Source organism: Leguminivora glycinivorella, chromosome 1, assembly GCF_023078275.1.
Source record: "Leguminivora glycinivorella isolate SPB_JAAS2020 chromosome 1, LegGlyc_1.1, whole genome shotgun sequence".
NCBI lineage: Eukaryota > Metazoa > Arthropoda > Insecta > Lepidoptera > Tortricidae > Leguminivora > Leguminivora glycinivorella.
The window spans coordinates 35702945-35723653 of NC_062971.1; the positions used below are offsets into that span (position 1 = coordinate 35702945).

General features: G+C 40.7%; 1 protein-coding gene across 4 annotated transcripts in view; it reads right to left on the reverse strand.

Moving 5' to 3' along the window:
* Nucleotides 1-20709, reverse strand: part of LOC125238487 (protein turtle) — a 149752-nt gene that overhangs the window by 15408 nt on the left and 113635 nt on the right. For all 4 annotated transcript variants that reach the window (XR_007178455.1, XR_007178458.1, XM_048145919.1 and 1 more), the window contains exons 3-8: nt 6548-6673; nt 6108-6250; nt 4289-4435; nt 3128-3263; nt 2060-2301; nt 1044-1314 (exon numbers count right to left, since the gene is read on the reverse strand). Coding sequence is in view for 2 of the 4 variants with exons in the window: in XM_048145919.1 (XP_048001876.1) it covers nt 1044-1314; nt 2060-2301; nt 3128-3263; nt 4289-4435; nt 6108-6250; nt 6548-6620 (1012 nt within the window). In the remaining 2 variants the exon portion in view is untranslated. The remainder of the gene's footprint in view (nt 1-1043; nt 1315-2059; nt 2302-3127; nt 3264-4288; nt 4436-6107; nt 6251-6547; nt 6674-20709) is intronic.

Sequence of the window (20709 nt, forward strand, 5' to 3'; positions counted from 1 at the left end):
ATTAAGATTATATTATTTTTTAAAGGGAGACAACCTTGATATCATCAGAATAGGTACGAGTTACGCGATAGAAAGAGAGCGCACTTCTGCGTGAATATAATTGTAGGCGTTTAGCGTTGCGCGGTCGGAATTTGAACTTAATAGTATCGTAGCATGAGTCGTTATTTCTTTAAACGGGTTTTTGGAGAGGGCTTTCTGTACTTGTACTAATATGTATTCTGTGACGATAGGTAGGACCTCTGAATCAGTTTCCACACGTCTTCTATAGGTAATAAGTCCTTTAAGTAGGTCAATTAAAGTCCACTATCTTGTTTTTCAACAGTATGAGTGTTCGTCTAGCGGATTTGAATGTTTAGCATATAACAACACGCGAAATGTTTCCCTCGCTCGGGTTTGGTATAACATAATAAACCGCACTGTTTTGTTAGGTTACGAAAGCTCCTTTGTTATCAATGGAGATGATTTGAACAACCATATACCTATAGCTGTAGATATGTTTAGACTGCAGGATCCCAACGGAGCAAGATTAAAAGTTACACAAATGCGTAGCTTAGAGCTGTGTTTGTTGAGCATCAATATAAAATTGACTACTAGAGATGTGCTGAACGAGGCATTTAGGTATCAATGGAATTACGAGTACTTAATATATTAAAATTTTATTAATTTTTATCATACATCGCTTCCTCGCACATCTTTGGTCAAAATGGAGGCATAAACACAGTATTCTGATAATAATGTAGATAAGTGCGAACACTCAAATTTCACTGCAGCTTCGACAGGCGCCACTGTCACGTTGGGAAAAACACAGTTGATGAGGATGGAGAAACTAGTGGTGGAAGTCACTGCCAATGCCGTTGGACACCTCGCAGAGGGACTGCCCAGAGGCGTCAGCCGCCACAGAGTTGATGATCAACGCCCCGTCCTAGATGGTGACCCGTGTTTCAAGTGCTGCCACTTCGGGCATGAGTGCACCCAAGCGAAACCACTTCACTGGTAAGAACACACAGTTGATAAGGAAGACACTAGTAGTAGAAGGCACTTACATTCAACGTTGAGGTATGCAGACGCGCTCTGCGGATCACCAATGCCATTGGAGACCTCGCAGAGGTACTGCCCCGAGTCGTCAGCCGCCACAGGGTTGATGACCAGCGCCCCGTCCCTCCTGATCGTGACCCGCGTCTCGAGTGCTGCCACCTCGGCCACGGGGGCGCCCTCGCGGAACCATTTCACTGTCACGTTCCCGGGTAGGGCTTTGGCCTCGCAGGAAAACTGCACTTTCTCGCCTTCTAGCTTCGTCTGGTTCGTTGGTGGCATCTGAAATATACACTTTCCTTTAACATTTTTTCCATTCAATTTTATTCAAGTAACAGTAATACTCGAGTAGCGGTGCTTTCTCGGTGGTACTCGGAAATCAGCAAACTAGGGAACTTGAGCACTAAGAGCATGAAGACAAGGAATATATCGATCTTCAACGCATTATTATAAATGGAGTATCAAGTAACCCAGTTATCAATGGGACAACCTGCCAGTTAAGAGGAAAGTAAATATAATGTTTTAGAAAGTTGTATGCTGACTTGTAAATAATCCACTTTAACCGCATAAGGCAGGTGAACCAAATTATCAAACCCCGCATTACCGTTCAAAACAAGTACTCGCATTAAAGATTAAAAAGTACAAGTAAAAACTCATCACATGGTGACACAAAGTTATAACACTTTCAATTTCGGTTTGCAGCAAAAATGGTTCGGCGTATCAATATTTTTTGTTAGTAATTAAAGTGAAATTGAACTAAAGTTATATCAGATGACTAGGAAAGTAAATATAATGGTGACTAGAAAAAAAAATCTGTTTGTTACTTGACTACTGACGTAGTTACTTGTTGGGTAGGGGTGTACTGACATGTAGGGGGGGGGTGTACTGATATGTTGGGTGGGGGTGTACTGACATGTAGGGTGGGGGTGGACTGACATGTAGGGTGGGGGTGTACTGACATGTAGGGTGGGGTGTACTGACATGTAGGGTGGGGGTGTACTGACATGTAGGGTGGGGGTGTACTGACCGTGATGACGGCCCCTCCGGCGATGATGACCCGGGCCGTGTGCGAAACCTGGCCCTCGCCGTTCCTCGCGATACACGTGTAGTCCCCGATGTCCTCGTGGCGGATGTTGCTGATGCGCAGCTCCGTGCCGTCGTTGAAGATGCCCACGGTGCCCGACGGCTCCACGGGGTTGGCGTCCTTGTACCACAGGATCTCGGGCGTGGGCGTGCCCTCCGCCTGGCAGTTCAGGATTATCGCGTCCCCTGCACATTTACATTTTACTTAACACAGACAAAAAAATGGCGCACTATGTCAGAAACCGGTCACAATTTACAACCGCCCACTTGTATGGTGTGAACCCGCTCAGCGGGTTCTCCGGCATCTGAGCAAAGTTCACGAGTGACCACCACGCGGGTTCTTCGTTGCGAAAGTGTTTAAAACGCAGGGTTGAAGTTCTTGGAAATTTTCGGAAAGCTTAAGACGTGACTAATAAAATTATATGTATTCAATCACTAAGGCATTAGAAAAAAACTACTCGGGAAGGCAAAAGAGATCCTACTAAATGTACTTAATAGAGTCACGGTGGTGCTGAAATGATCTGTGGAAACTTTAGGATATACTTTTCAGCCTCAGTCCAGTATTCGGCCTATAAACACAAATGGATGAATGGAAGTATACAATATGCGAGGGAAGCAGACGTCAAGTACAAATACTTCTAAAATGCCTAGGCCACGAAATAAATACGATCAACGAAATCAATCAAATAATCAATAAGTACGTCAGTCGAGAGATTTTGCGAAAATTAAGTCGTCAATGACGCCATTAAGCAATGGTAAGAGCGGTTACAAATTGGCGTTTTATATGAGACTTGAGACGTGCTTATAGGTCAAATGTAGGAAAACGAAACGCGCATCTTAGCTCATAATGCTAGACCGTATAAAAACACGCTAGCCTGAAATCGCCCTATGAGCTTGAAGCAGCTGTCATTTGTTAAAACGGACTCCGCGCCATATGTCAGTCCAGCCCACTGAATTCGTTCGATATTTGTTCCGTGGCCTTCGGTCATAAGTTAAAAAATAAGGACAGTACCTAAATTAACGTATATAATGTCTTCCGGTGTGATGGAGAAGCGCGGTGGCGCGTGCACGTCCAGGTGGAACCAGGTGCCATTTTTGTGCTGGTTCGGTGACCGGTTGAGGAACACCACCTTACACTCGTACCAGCCCTGGTATAACAACAACTTTATGTGGGTGCGTACATATACACTACATCAGCCACACTCAACCTGCGTCCAAAGGCCTATTTCTCTTAAGATATTAATCTAAGTCCGTTTTCACATTATCCGATCCGATATTGGATGTCGGTAGGATTTCAATAGAAAGAATCCAAGATGGCGCCTGTAATGTATGGAATATCGGTTCTACATCCGATATCGGATCGAATAATGTGAAAATGCACTAATAATATTAGTGTGTTGCTATGACAATCCATACGATTGGATCGTGCATGAACTAATAATATTAGTCAAATATCGTTCGAGAAATGGGCCCCAGCCAAGATACTAGTTAACTTTATCTGAGCGTCCTTTTAAAGGGCATTCCATACTGGTGTAATTCTGAGCGCGGCGACTAAATAGTCAGCGCCATGGAAAATGGCGTCTCGCTGTGTAGTTGCGTCGGACACCACCCGGAGCCGAGTTGACTACACGATGACGCTTGGGAGACACTGGTGTGGGGTGGCTCAAAGTAAATTTATTTTGCAGTCACTACAGGACAATACTGTCTTTTTGGTCCTCAACAAAAAAGACTGAGTGTGGCTGCACTACATGGTTCTTAGTAAATTTAATTATGGATGATACTAAGTGAACATGTAATGGTTATTTTGCAGGGGTTTAAATGAAATTACATCATAGTTATTCCTTATCATCACAAATTGTCATTAAAACAAAACCGACTTTACCCCTTTACCCCCTTTACCGATGAAAAAACACAATCAAAGTCCAGCGCGGATCCAGGAGAGGGGGAGGGGAGAGACATGGCCTCCTTCCCCTTCTGAAAATTCGACTACGTGGGGAAGGACTCCCTGAGTACAAAGCTGGATCCATCCTTGATTAAAGTCGAGTTACCTGGTCCGACTCCCTAATGTTGGTGAAGTTTGAAGTCTTTTTATAGGAGTTTGTCTTATATTTGGGTATTACGTTTGGTCACAATTTGTCATACCGTTGATGGAAAGTGCTCTAAGTGGAGTTACCTGGTCCGACTCCCTAATGTTGGTGAGGTTGAGGCTCGCGGCGCCGTAGGGCGAGTCCTCTGCCACGCGCGACACGCGGCCCTCGTAGCCCTCGCCACTGTGCGTCGGGTAGCTCTCGTACCAGATGTAGATCGGGATGTCTTGGCCCTACACACACGGGTACCGGTTATGGGGGGCAATGGCTGGCGCGGGGGGAACACTCATCGTTACACGACAATAGCAAGTCAAGGCTTCGGACATCTTTTTCTTTTACTTCAAAAAGAGTAACAGAGAAGGATGCCCGCAAATTGCGATCTTCGGTTTTCACCTTCCTTCAGAAGACTTGACTATGCAGAGCAACAGCTGCAATTCTGGTGCAATTTTACTTCGCCTTTGTCTTTAATGTTCATCATGGTTTATCATTGTAAGCTCCTCGAAATCGAACTGAACTGTAGTGTTTCTTAGTTCTTTGTTCTGAACATCTAGAAGTGTTGCGTTCTCCCATGTGGACCACGATCGAAAACGCAACTTATGCTGGAAGTTCATCTATTGCTTTTTACATGCGCTTCCAGAGCTTTGTAGAAACTTTCTGACGTTAAACACGGAAGACGATTGTCTGTGCGCAAGTAGGATTATACAGTGGCACCACGTGTTCAGAATAATATTCTCTGCGAATCTTATAAGATGGTTATTTGAAGCTACTGCTCTGCTTAGTCAAGATATCTGTGTTTGTTATACAAAAGCGATAGTTTGTCGTGTCACGACGCGAGTGTCTTATTCTTCTACCTACTCGGAAGCCGTCGCAGCTCTGCGTCCACTACACATCCGACTCTGTCTACACACCACGTCAAACACGACGACCCAACATTTACACGAACAGGAAAACAGAATCAGATATTGTATACCTCGTAACAGCAGATCACAGTGTCCAAAAGAGTAAAGTGTTTTCTGTACTGTTATGAGATACGGTTATCTACATCTCCGATACGCTACAGAAACATGCAGGGATGAAAATAAAGCATCTTATGCTTTATGTCTGAATATAGCGACGACGTCTTAAATCCAACAAAGCTTTCTTCTGTCATCATTCCACAAGTACGCTGATATGGAGAAGCGAGTACCAAGGCAACTCAGGTCTTTCCTGGTTTTGGAAATATCCATCTATCATTCGACTATGTCAGCTTAAAAGTATACGCTGTGTCTTAAGATTACAATGGCAGTGTTACATGTTTGCATGCTGAGAGTATATAGAAAAATAAAAACTAACTACATCATGCGGCGGGGGTGTTATGCGCTATATACTTAATTACTTAGCCGTCGGTTACAGTACAGTACAGAGAGACAACGGTACAGGTACTTGACTACATTGCGAAGGTAGTGAGCGGGACAAGCCCGCAGCCACAGGAAGAGAGACAGACAGATCCGCCGCCAGTGCGAGGAGTGGTGCGTGCCCCGTGTGGCCGTGTAAGCGACGTGCCGTACCCGAGAAATGTGGTGCGCCCAACAAAAAATAATGAATCAGAAATGTTCAGTGTATAGTGTGTTCGTTCTAACGGGGGTCTGCTGCTCTCTCGGACTCGCTTTGAAGGCCTTTATCACTGTGGTTCGATCGCGGTATATGCGCAAGGCGGTTGGTTACACAAAGGCTGCGCGGGCGCGCGCGGGGGGAGGGCGCGGGGCCCGCCCTGCCCCCGCGCCGCGGCGTTACCGGGGGGGCACGCGCGTGCCTACGAGTATACGTTACTCTGCTGGCCGCGAGACGAGCCGTCCTCTACTGAACAGAAACACACACGAGTATTGAGCAGCGTTGTATTGTAAGAGTGGAGTGTGACCGTCGTACCGTTTCGCCTACCTTCTTCTCCCACTGCAACACGTACGGCACGGGGACATCCTCGGGGAAGTCCACCTGGCAGTTGAACACGACGCTCTCGCCCAGGATCGCGGTGATGTGCACTGCATCCTGGTGTTCCTGGTGGCACGTTACTGCAACAATCATATCAAACTTTAAATACATGTAGACTCGGAGAACATCCGAATGTGACAGTGTGTATGGATCTTCCATCTGAGTCGAGAAGTATCGCCAGCAAAAGAGAAGTGGCTGGTCTTGAGTGTTATCATTCATAAAGTCTCATCTTGGGTAGTGAGTGTAGTGACCGCTGCTCAGTGGATGTGACACTGAAGACAAGGCTTTGAGACAGCGTTTGTGAGTGATCATAGAGCAAACGGCACTACACTGGCTGACTGTATCCACGGAGGGGAGTGTGTGTGTGTGTGTGTCACCTGGTATGTGCACTAGCAGCAGCAGCAACAAGGCGGCGGCGATGTGCGGCGTGTGCACGGCGCGCCAGCCCATGCCTGCGCTCCCATGTCACGGCCGCGCGCGGCGACTCATCGTTGATGCATCACCTGCGCAATGGAAAAATCATGGTTAGACACAAAAATAATACTGAAGCAAGCAGGTTATATTTTATTATATCACGTCTTTAGATAAAAAAAAAACTCTTATAAATACAAAAAAAAAAACTTGATTTCCGGCCGGGATTCGAAACCCTGACACCTGCGATCTGTCTGCGAACATTAAACCGACCTCTTAGGACTGAGCTACGCGGAGCCGACGCGCGGTCGGCGAAATTAACGACCATATTTAACGTTTACTAAAGCGAAAGAAAAACGCATGAAAACTCGAAAATTCGCGTTTTCCGTGTTCTAAGGCTACGCTAGATCGATTTTTCACCCCCGAATACCCCCTCATAACAAATTTCAACGAAATCGTTAGAGCGGTTTCCGAGATCGTCGGTATATATGTATTTATAAATAAATATATAAGAATTGCTCAATTATAAGGTAAGGTATAAGAATAAGACAAGATTATGGAGCAGTGGTGTCATGTCACTACACTTCCTAGTATGAATAGGTATAGGTACATCATTGATATATTTAGTTTTAACAAGAAACACAATTAGGGTGTAGTTTGTAGCAAGTATCTTATTAGGTATATCAATGAAACTAGCAAACATTTGTTTGTATACATTGACGACCGGTCTGGCTCAGTCGGTACTGTCGGTAGTGACCCTGTCTGCTAAGCCGCGGTCCTGGGTTCGAATCCCGGTAAGGGCATTTATTTGTGTGATGAGCACAGATATTTGTTCCTGAGTCATGGATGTTTTCTATGTATATAAGTATGTATTTATCTATTTAAGTATGTATATCGTCGCTTAGCAGCTTAGCACCCATAGTACAAGCTTTGCTTAGTTTGGGGCTAAGTTGATCTGTGTAAGGTGTCCCCAATATTTATTTATTATTTATTTATAATACGCATTATGAAGGTACCTGTTTTATACCTATTACGATCATATTTCATAACATATTTCAGAGTCTTATGCTTCAGCCTAGACTGTAATTGCAAGCTATAAATACTGAAACTAGAAGATTTAACGACGTAGTGGTCTAGGTATAATTCTACCCTAGTATCCGCGGTTTCCACCACAGGGAGTGGCTTGATTTATTTACACGAGATTATATTATATGTATAGAGCTAATAGTTAAGTTAGAATTTCATTTACCTACAGATTCAATAAATGCTCAAATAACACATTATTACTCGTGATGATATACGCCATAATTTTGTCGTCAAGTCGAATTATTGTATTCTACGTTTTATAATATCTCAATACAGGAAAGTACTTATGTAAACAAATCGATTAGGCACATGACACACCCCTATTATACAAATATCCATATCACTAGTCGGGTTATACCATATATATTGGGCCGGCAAAACTTACAGGATTTTATTTTTGTACACTTAATACCACGATAATACTGGCGCCCAACGTGGGGCTCGGAGTGTAACCCGTGCTTCAGTTCAGTTTGACCACAGTATAATAAAGAGTACTATCGTACAGTATGGCCACTCCCGCTCCCCGCTGAAAGTGCCGCCCACCCCCTCTCGGTTACCTCACAGTTACCGCCTGTCAAAAACACGAACAGTTGACCTGTCATATTTCACTCATACAAGCATAGTACGCGTTCACCTACACGAGCTAAGATTGTGTGCTAGGAATGCGCCTCTTTCAATATATTTGATCGCCAGTGTCCGAGGTGTGGTTTGACCAAGATAATTCGCAACCGACCAGCCGAAACGAACTAGAAACGTCAAATTAGTATGAAAAATACATTTCTTATGTCACTACCACACTGACAAGTCCTATTTGTTGCCGATCTGGCAGCGTTTACGACTATTTCGAATACAATAGGTTATAATATAATATAAATGTAGGTATTCATCTAAATATTACAAAGGTAGAGTCTAATTATTATCTGATGATAGTAGAAAACTATTAATCCTTTAACTATTAGTGCGTTTTCACATTATCCGATCCGATATCGGATGTCGGACCAATATCCCATACATTGCAGGCGCCATGTTGGATTTTTTCTATTGAAATCCTTCCGACATCCGATATCGGATCGGATAATGTGAAAACGGCCTTACAGTGCAAAGTTCTTCTACATATTAACTGCACAACTATTTCATGCCTACACAAGCTGAAACTAGTCAAGGTAGCAAATTGCGAATGATAGCAGATATTTCCGTGGACCTATAATATCCTCCGTCGCCATTAATATAGGACGCCCGGCTCACTGGGGAGAGTAATTAACTTGAAATCAAATATCGTATCGAAAAGTCCCCGGAAATTTCATCGAACGAGTAAATGAGACTCATTAAGCAGGATCTTAAAATGAAGGGAGATTGCGAACTTCTTAACATTAATTATCATGATTATAAAAATTAAAAAACAGAATACGTAATATAATTTAAAAAGAGGATTATGTATAAAATATACACATAGATAGATAGGTATATCAATATTATGAACAACGGGATTAGGTAATATATAACGCTATTTTGCCTATACCGTACGGTTTTTTTTTTGTATTGTACGAAACCCTCCATCAATTCAATCTTGTGTGGATCGATACGCACTTGTTTTTAGTATTAGTATAAAATTAAATCATTAGGACATGTATTTATATCGAAAAACGCTATTAAAAAAACTATTTACAAATGAAAACAATTCAAATTATATGTTACCTGTTCAAAAGTATTTTTATACGGTCGTGTAACAGACCTCAAAGTCCACAGTTTATATATAATAAACTGTCTTTCCCTACTTTAGAGTCAGTCCACGATAAGTTTGCAACGATTTTGATAGCCCTGCCTCTGTAAACGTTAAGTAAACGTAAATCGTCAAACGTCATCATTTCATCGAAGTTCGACGTTTAAAATAACACTTGCTCCGGTGAGGCTGTCAAAATTATTGCAAACTTATCGTGGGCTGACTCTACCTAGTATAGGTAATCCTCATTCAACGACATTAAGTAAGCGAAAAACTCGTGTGCGGCCTTCGGAGTGGCGATGGCGGGCAGCTTACAAAAGAAGGTACTTAACTACAAAATCGATAAGCTTAATGCCAAGTACGCAAAGGCTGGGCACCGAGGCAATTCTAGGGTTACCAGATAATAACAATATTTTGAAGATTTTTTTACTAGAACAACACAGAAACTAACATCACCCAAAAACTCTAACAAATATATGAATTGTTGCGAACTAGATGTTCTACGTGATTATTATAATACCATTAATTTGGTTCATTAGCTTAGGATTTTTCTCCCTGTGTATTCTGTCGAATAATTTAAAATTGTTCATTAAAAAAATCCGGGTTTTTCTGAATTTGGGCCGCATACCTGACCCAGATTCAAGCTACCTTATATAAATTATAAAAATAAAAGTTAAGAGTAACGAATCACAAGGTATTTTTTAATTTTATATTTGTTTGTTTTTTGTTTTGTTACTTTGGCGCCGATAATATTGCTCAATCACAGTATTCGCCAGTAGCTATTTATCTACAAAAAAAAAGACAACACATTTATCCAGTACTGGACGTAGGCTGGATCATATTTTAGTTTTTTTATGGTGTTTCTATAGAAACTTAGAATTTGAGAGGGGTAGTCTTAATAAGTACATTTTTGTTAGCAAGTAGGTAGGTAAATAGAAGAATCAAAAACAGATAATTTTCCCAAGTCCCTATGTAAGTAAATAAAGTAAACACTTTATTGTACCACCAAAAACCCCACATTTGATACAACAGATATAACAAATGCGTACCTATAACTTACTGTGGCCTATTTCACAATAGTGACAATTGTGCCCGACACATCTCGGACACTGGCGATCAAGTATATGAAAGAGGCGCGTTCCTAGCACACATTCTAAGCTCGTATAGGTGAACGCGTACCATGCTTGTATGAGAGAGATATGACAGGTCGACGTCGCGGTAACTGTGAGGTAACCGAGAGGGGGTAGGCGGCACTTTCATCGGGAAGTTGGAGTGGCCATACTGTACGATAGTACTCTTTATTATACTGTGCCCTCAGTGCCACTTCGCCGTTGCTTGTTTGACAAGGCAAAGATATATTGACGCTGGGTTACTATTCAACCCACAAATAGACACAGAATTTTCAGTCAGGGGGCCGATTTTTGAGTCTCACGGCGTTCGAATTCAGAAAATTGTCACTGAAAATAATAGGCAATTCACCGTTTTCAACCGGTGTTTTAGTGAAAGTGAGATTCAAAAATCGGCCCCCAGGTGTCGATGTCACAGTGGTGAATTAGCCCACTGAAAACCTGTTTCGAAGTGGGATCACCTCCAGTCTATATAAAGGCTATGTCACGTGATAACCCTAGGAGGCGAGTTTCGACCGCGACCTGGCCTGCCTATCGTGATGCGGCGCAATTACCCACGCAAGTACACGCGAATTAGTCCAAGGACGACAGCACTAAGCCAAAACAGCCATTACATATACATTCCAACTTAATTCCAAAAGCTTCATCATCACTCCCTTTGAATCAATATACATACATACATACATACATACAATACATACAATCACGCCTGTATCCCATAAAGGGGTAGGCAGAGCACTTGAAACTACTAAAGCTTCAGGGCCACTCTTGGCAAATAAGGGGTTAAAAGAAAACGAAACTGTGGCATTGCAGTAACAGGTTGCCAGCCTCTCGCCTACACCACAATTTAACCCATATCCCATAGTCGCCTTCTACGACACCCATGGGAAGAAAGGGGGTGGTGAAATTCTTAACCCGTCACCACACAGGCACCAATATTTGCATCAATATTTGCAGAAAAATATCCATTGCTGTTTTAGATCAAGACCAAGCCAATTACTAGGTAAGCCATGCAAGTACGAGAATCAGTCCAAGAGCGAAAGTACTAAGCCAAAACATCCTACGATACATTCCGAGCTTCCACCAACATACTCTCCCACCGTTGGCCGAGTTGTCCCAACGTGGTACCCTGGTATGGTACCTATGGGTCATTGGCATTGAGGTAAAGTATTAAAATATCTATACTAACTACAAATACCATACCATAATCGTATCGTACGGAACTAAGACGAAAGGTCTATCTGAATGTTTTCAAGAAAGTAAACTGCAAAGTCGAGTATGTGCGTCTTCACATTATCCGATCCGATATCGGATGTCGGAAGGATTTCAAAGGCAAAAATCAAAGATGGCGGGTTAAATGTATATCGGTCCTACATCCGCTATCGGATCTGATAATGTGAAAACGCACTTACGTCATTAACTCATTAATACAGTTAGAAGAAGACGTGTCATCTATCTCGCGGCAATCATGTGCTAGGCCTACTGGTTATCCACCGCGTATTTTAACCTCAACGCTCTTTGACTCATCAACAATTAAAATTTCGAGAATAGAAAAGGTGTTGACCCACTCGCCTCGGCCCTAAATAATGCAGTTCCAAATTTTGCATTTGAGAGAACATTTCCTCCCAGCCTTGCTTACTCATTGCACCAGGGATAAATAATTGCACATGCATTTCCCGCTAAATTGCCAAAATGGAGGCCGGAGTGGCGAATCCCAGGTATAACGTGTGGGAAAGAGATGGCATTATTGGTGTATAGCGACGTCCCGCTTGCTCACCAGGCCGGTGTCATGTAAATGAGGTACGCTGATTAACCTTTGGAAGCTGCTAATAAGGGGGCTACGGACTGCAGTTAGGCACTGGTCCCACCGCGAGCTAGTAAACTATGAGCTATCGGCTATAAAAACGAACAAAAGATAAGCACTCCCGTGCAAATAAAAGAGACACGGCGATATTGATAGCTCACCGTTGGGCGAGTAACTATAAACATCGCCGTGTCTCTTTTATTTACACGGGAGTGCGTATCTTTTGTTCGTTTTTATAGCCGATAAGCTCATAGTTTACTAGCTCGCGGTGGGACCAGTGCCTTACGCGTAACGTGCAGTTCTCAAAGGTTGCACCATTTCCAGTCGTCTGTAAGGTGTCTACGATTTCCACTACAAAGTGTTTGAGCTCTGTCTAGAGTTTAACTGGGTGAATCAACTTTTTCATGCGTTTTGCAAGAATTGCTCTTATAATACTTATTATTAGCTCTACTTATGTGAGTTTTAACCTGCCCATCGTGAATAAAGCTCCTTATTTTACATACCAGATTATAGGGAAAAATTAAAAACTATTCCTTTTTAATTATTTAAAACAATATGACTCAGTGGAAGCGACATTTTTTTCATACATAAACGTTTAAAAAAAAACCCCTTCAAAAATAAGCGCGTTAGAAAACACGGAGAAACTAAAAAGCAAAAAAATAATATTAAACCTCTCATTATAATAACTCAATATTAAACCATTCAGATTTCTTATTGGATTGCAATAATTTAGATTACCCAAATTAGACATCCAAATTATAAACAAATCAATTATTCACCGAGCATTAATCAGCCCCATCTAAACCGAGTTCCGAGGAACGTTTTTTTAGACTTTCTTTGTCTTTTACGGAATTATATAATTGATTGACTTTACCTTTTCACATTTCCAGCCAAGCGCATGTCGGCCACAGCCAAATATGAGTTCATTAAAACACAAAAACAAAATTTGTAATGCAAACAATGTCGACCCACTTTTATCAAGGCATCATTATTTTCGGCAATAGCAGGAACAATGTGACCGATCATCTTCAAAGCAATTTTCTAGAAAGTTTTATTAAGCCTTAATTTTTTGATTACTTTCTTATATTTTTTTGGTATCCTGTTTGAAAGTTTAAAGAGGACAGGAGGGGTGTGGTTAACTGTCAAACTTTTTTAGGACCCTTCATGTTTTAATGACACACTTTATTTTACTACATCATAAAATTAAATAATATATTAGAGTACAACCACAGAATCATACACTGAGTTACCCAAACTAAGTAAAGTTCGTAGGGACAGCCATACTAATACTAATAATATTATAAATGGTAGGCGTAGGGATGTGACGACCCCATCGCCCATTGGTTTTACCAGTGCAATCAGTCAACGCAGGGCAGCTTGTGGCGAGCTGTTGGGGAACAGCGACCCCACGTACCCGAGTGCTCCTGGGGAGTTCTGTTACCCGTAAGGCGGGTGGGTGGGACAGTACTCTCTACCTCTGGCTTGCCTTGGCTGGCCGTCCAGAGTGGAGTCGTTAGGGCTATATGCCCCAGGGGTGGAAGTGAAAATTTGCATAAGACGCGAGTTGGTGCAGTGGCTTAACAGCCACTGGGCAGAAAGCGGTGTACACCTCTCGACACCCTTGAGTTCTCACACCGGTGTTGCCCTTGAGCCATCTTGGATGTCGCTTTTTGTGGGGGCCCATCTTGTGGGGACGAGTCACCGTCTGCCGGAAATAAAATTGGATACCGTTTTATTAGGCAGGCGTCCGGTTTTTTATCCATAGCCCAGTATTTAGTCCATCACTTTCATCAAAATAGACCAGTTCATTTTAGATTCCATTAACTCTCAAATAGTCCTTACACCCTGGCGGGTGTTGCCTCTGCGTGTGTCCCATGATACGGGCAAGGGCAACATCCGCTCGGTGTACCCCTTAGGCAGCGTTCCCACTTATGCGTCGCGTGTCTCGGGGCGCGCAAAGGGCGTCCGCGCCACGCCACCTGAGTGTAATTCAAAAAGCGTCTCCTCAGTACATTTTGTATACACGGAAAAAAAATATTTTAACAATACTACCAGAACGTTTAGTAAAATAGATTTATCGTAACTGATACTACAATCTCGTAATAAAAACAACTGTATTGTTACGTTTACTATATTTTGAATTCAATAGAACTAAGCAAACATTAATATGCACTAAACAGTTCTGTTTGAATTACATATACGAGAACTCTAGTTTTATTTACAACTAATAGAATAAAGGTTACGATAATTCTATTAACAAGAAGCTTCTTGTAATGCCAAAAAAATAAAAATTATCTTTACAATCTTAATCTTAGCGGTTACTATCACAGTATACTTCCTGTAACTTTTTTATACGTTGGCATTACTTTGTAGTTCTCGTAAAGAAATAAAAAGAATATTCTTGTAATGTAAACTCAACGAAGAGTTATATTTAAAAATATTAAGTTTGTATAAATATGTACGCATCGCTGTCAACTCTATTATTTGTATCGTAGCGAATGCCATCGCAGTATAGTTGATATGACTGTTTTATAAGTTGGTATTACTTTGCAGCTTGTAAATAATGACAATAATATTCTCGTAATGTATACTGGTGAACAAATAGTTCTGTTGAAAAAGTATTTAGTTAGTATAAATATGTGTTTCGTTTTTGTAACGAAACGCCATGTTTAAGTACCATTGTATATCTTAGTGAATGCTATAGCAGTATAGTTGATTTTACTTTGCGCCTCTTGTAAAAAATAACAATGATATTCTCGTAATATACACCGAAAAATAATTGTTATAACAAAAATATTGTCCGCATAAATAAATGTTTTGCTTGTGCAACGAAACGCAATGTTTTGCGGCGTGGTCGGCGGCCATTTACGTGTCATGAGAGATCACGCGTGGACGCGGATCGCAATAGGTTATATTATTTATCGTTAAACGTACTCACTACGTATTATCCATTCGTTTGGTAGTTTCCATTTTAGGAAATGGATGAAGAGGTGCAAAAACTCTTGCAAGGATGGGAGATGGCAGAGTTGGCAAAAGCAGGTGAGTCACATACCGTACATGTAGAACTTAGTAGATAATTAGAATGGTGAGTAAAAAGGCATTTAATGTTGTATTCATTTTACATTGCATACAAATTCATACGACATTACGTGGGCAAAATCTAAATACTGAACTAATAAGGACTGTCCACGATAAAAAGTGGTCATACATAACATGATAAATCATTCTTCCTGAATGCACATTTTGAAGCAATATTATATTTTGATAAATCTGTATACATAAAACTATATAATAATTAAAGCTATTCCTTATAATGCTTTAGTGTGTCTGAGGTTTCGCCGAATGTATACCATCAAGCATTTCATTTCTTGTACAGTGTTTTTTAACAAACTTCACACGCTTCCTGGCACAATTTTATAAATACTTATATTTTTATAAGCTGTTTTACACACATTAGAATGACATCTTAGCAGACAAAAAAATACTTTTTGAAACTCATTTCGACTTTTGGTAGTCAGGAAGACTTTCTACTCCAAGCACTGACAGTTGTTTTTGTATGGAGAGCCAAAAAGTGTCAAAAATTCGAATTCAGCAAAGTTAGAAAATCTCAGTACTTTCTTAATCTGATTACAATCAGAAAAATTATTACTATCGTAAAATCAGTATGTAATAGGGTATATTTTGGCTATTATAATTAAACATTAAAAAAATATTTTTGTCATTAAAACTGTTGTACTTAAAGACTGCAAGAAGACACTGTACAAAAAAATATTGTTATCATGAGATACATACTGCTAAAATTCATAGGCCACCTAAAGTTTATAATTTGTTTGTATTTTTATAATGTAGTTTAATATCTACAAATTATTTGACAAACATGCTGCTTATAAATTCTCATTATTCTCAAGATTTACCATGTTATATATGACCACTTTTTATCGTGGACAGTCTTTATATATATCTGAAGTGGACGTAGAATATTACTTAATGTAAAATTTATTCATAGAAATTTTAATGTCTTTTTCAGATGATTTACAATGGTTGCAAGTTTCCTGTGACCCATGCCATACTGTGGAACAAAAGTGGAAAAATTCTGCAAAATATAAATTTTGGACGAAATGAAGGACGGTTCTATTAACACTGACGAATATATGAACAAAGTCTTGCACTAAGGATCGTTAAAATATATTTTTTAACAAATTATATAATTATTTTATTTACTTTCAGATTCACCAATTTTCACCGCTCATAGCATCCATTCCATATGCTGGGTGACCCAGGTTTCCGGATCCCAGTTTCAACTCTAGGCTTCTGTCTCTTGGAACTGGTCCTAGCAACCTGCATTTTTATCGGTAGGTACCTATGAATTTGTCTGTGCACTGTATAGACAACTAACATTTCTTGTAAATGTAAGAAAAGGTTTGTTGTCTATACAAGGTGGTACAGTAGGATTAAAGGCTGAGCCACGCCAGATACGTGTACGTAGACGTGCGCGTTACACCGCTTGTGTGACGTGTTTCCCGTGTGTGTCTAGCGGTGTATCATCTCTTTTGAAGATTCGTACTTTACAGCGCGCACGCCACGCACACGTCTACGTACACGTATCTGGCGTGGCTCGGCCTTTAATCCTACTGAACCACCTTGTATAGACAACAAACCTTTTTTTACATTTACAAGAAATGTTAGTTGTCTATACAGTGCACAGACAAATTCATAGGTACCGATAAAAATATAACACGTTAACGCAATTGTATATTTATTAGAGAGTACCATAAATGCAGTTGCTGTAACTAACTTTCTTGTTCTATCAACCATTTAATGAAGTTTACATAAATGAAGAGAATGTAATATATATCAGATGACTTGTATTCTTAACGATACCTATTATTGGCCTAACTAAAGTTTTATAACCTTTACAAGAATTTCTTGTGGAGTTTACATTATTTTGTTTATTTAGACACTCCATTTGTTATAAATACTGAATAATCTAGTAATACACACAATTTGACTGTGTGACCCTTACAATATTTTTATTTTATGATACGTAATGTATATATTACCTTTACAAGAATATATTGTCAAGGTCACATTTCATTTATTAAGCTCTGCAAGAAAATATTATTTATTTGTACGGTCCACGTGTTATGATTACTAAATATTCTAGTAATACACGCTATTTTAATGTGTAGCAATTACAAGATAACTAGTTCACTAAGCTCAACGCATTTAAACAGACTAGTTTAGTTATTTATACTATGTGAACAATTGTCCCAGAATTTACTAGATTTTCTCGTTCAGATTACACTATTCAGGTATCATGGACGAGACTTTTTTCTCCGTGTAGGAAGGACGTAAGGCGCGCCGCCAAGCGGCGCGGCGCGCGCCCCGCCGCCGCCACGCCACCTGGGGTCTTACGTCTTTCCTATACAAAATGTACTGAGGAGGCGTTTTTTGAATTACACTGAAGCGGCGTGGCGCGGACGCCCGTTGCGCGCCCCGAGACACGCGACGCTCTGGTGTGGCCGGTCACTTACATTTCATTAAAGTGTCGAAAGGGCCTCTACGTGTTGGCTTCGACCCCGCGCACGCCTCCCAAAGGTCCGGAATACCATTGTTCCGTGATGGGAAAGACTTATTATAAATGGGAAAGTTTGTGTGTCTGTTTGTTTGTCCGTCTTTCACGGCAAAACGGAGCGACGAATTAACATGATTTTTTAAATGGAGATAGTTGAAGGGATGGAAAGTGACATAGGCTACTTTTTGTCTCTTTCTAACGCGAGCGAAGCCGCGGGCAAAAGCTAGTACTATATATATATATATATCGGATCGGATAAAGTGAAAACGCTCTAGGGTTCCGATCTTGTCGCTAGCTACGGAACCCCAAAAAACTGTGTTCGCAACATTTGAACACAATGTTGACAGTTCGGTTCGCCGGACCCACATCATATTCAAATTGTAGACCCCCGGGATGGGTCGCATTCAGCTTTGTGCTCGCACCTTTTCGGCACAAAGGCAGCAGAGGTCATTTTGTTTATGAAATTGATCGGTCATTGGAAGAGAATATTTATGGTTATTTTGGGTTCCGTACAATCGAATCAAATGTAAATTAGATAAACTCACTCATATATTCCTAAAAGGCCACATGAAACTGCTGTAGGTACCTATCTTTTTTTAGCAAAGAAGGGATTGAAAACGAATTTGTGATAGGCCAATCGCCTACACCACAAAAATCATCAAAAGATGAGGAGGGTCAAAAGTATCTCATTTTCTAGTACATAAGTATTAGCTTACGAAGATAATCCATACCAATATTATAAATGGGAAAGTGTGTGTGTCTGTTTGTTGTCCGTCTTTCACGGCAAAACGGAGCGACGAATTATCGTGATTTTTTAAGTGAAGATAGTTGAAGGGATGGAGAGTGATAGGCTATCTTTTGTCTCTTTCTAACGCGAGCGAAGCCACAGGCAAAAGCTAGTTACCTATAGGTACATATGTCTTTCTTTACATGGGGAGATACGTCAGATACGGTATCAAACGAATGCCAGGCGTGACATTCTGTATGTACATATTTTATGAAGTTCAGTTCATCTGAACCATAGCTGGGCACCGTTAATCAAATAGTTAACTTCGATAATCGTTAATCCGTTACTTAAAAAGTTAACTTCGTTAATCGTTAAAGCGATACATTTCGGTAGATTTAACGGAAGTTAAAGTTAATCGATAATCCGTTAACACGTCATAAAAATAGGACTTCACTGTAGGTATTATGTATTTGTATTTACTAAGTATCCACCAAAAACCATTAAACGTGACGCCAATCGGTAAAAAACCGAAATGTAATAATTGCGGTCTCTTCGGGCCTCTTCTTACCGCCCTTGGTTAGCTAAATCCTAGGTTTTACTTCGGATCGGTAATTATTGGGTCATTCATGCGGTCGCAATCGTGGTGCGTCGGTTCTTCAGATTGAGGTTTGAGACGACAACTCGATGCTGTGGGTCACGATAACTTGGTTGCGCGATTTGTCTGTCATGTCATGCCTGATGATTGCACTCTATTCCCAGATTAGTGATCGATATAGCACGTCTAATAAGATTTAGAAGATCTCGAATAAGTGATCCAAAGTCGCCAATTGGTCTTTAGACTGTTTATAACCGACGGATCTGCTTTTACCGATAAATCCTAGGTTTTGCCGTACTACGGGCTTTTACAGTAGCAGTCAGGACGTGGTTTTCGCGGCGCAGCGAGCCGCTTGGGGTGCTGGATTAACGATTAACGGACTCGATGAAATTTAACGGAAGTTAACGAATCCGTTAACATTTTTTAAAGTTAATCCGTTAACCGAAATGTTAACTTCGTTAATTAACGATTAACGGATTAACGAGTTAATGCCCAGCTATGATCTGAACCTAGGTAAGATAGCTTGCATCGGTCTAGTTTGGGCATTACTCTCTGACCGTAACTCCAGTCAAAACGTCCAGAAAAGATGAGTTTATTTTCGAGTGAAAACTTGCAACGAGCTTTTAAACGGTCAAATAAAGCTACACCCGTTCTATCCCGACACCTGCCTTGAGAAGATTTCTGTACATAGGTATAGGAATACATATCGTCACTACTTTAAAAAATCTCGTATCTCACGCTGTTCCTCAAAGTTAAAACGCAGTAACTCTATATGCATTCCATACATAATTACTACAATTTTCTTTTCATTGACAGACGAAGATACAAGTTTTTTTAAAATTAGTGACGATATGTGATATCCAAGTGATATCACTGTAACAAAATTTCGTGGAAACCTCACGGCTCGGTCGACTGTCGAGTCTAGTGGGCAAGGAACGTAAGTCAGTCGCGTCAGTTCTGTAGGTACATATTTGTTGAAGTCAGACTGACTGAACCTAGGTATGAAAGCACCTCGGTTTGGTTCGGTAACTAATAAACTACTTACTAACGTGGTTAAGGCTCCAGATATAAATATTTAGTATAAAAAATTAAAATTTTGAAAAAGCTTCCGACTGCGACGTAGTATTTAGATCGATTTTCATGAAACATGGCTAAGAACACCTCCCGACTAACCCAGCTTTTAGACAATAGTTATTTGTTATACAAGGGGGCAAAGTTGTATTTTAACGCCGAGTGTGGAATTTAAAAACGAGGAAGTGAAAGGATTCTATAGTTGAACCACGAGCGAAGCGAGTGGTTCAAGAATAGAATCCTGAACTTTCGAGTTTTTTAACACACGAGAAGTAAAATACATTTGCACCCGAGTGTAACACAAAACTTTTCCCCTCACTATAGCGAGTAGCGAGGAAACTACAACGCAAAAAATGCGTTTATCACTGCTTCCAGTAGTTCCACAGGTGGTAAATCATCTCTATTACTAGATTCACCTACTTT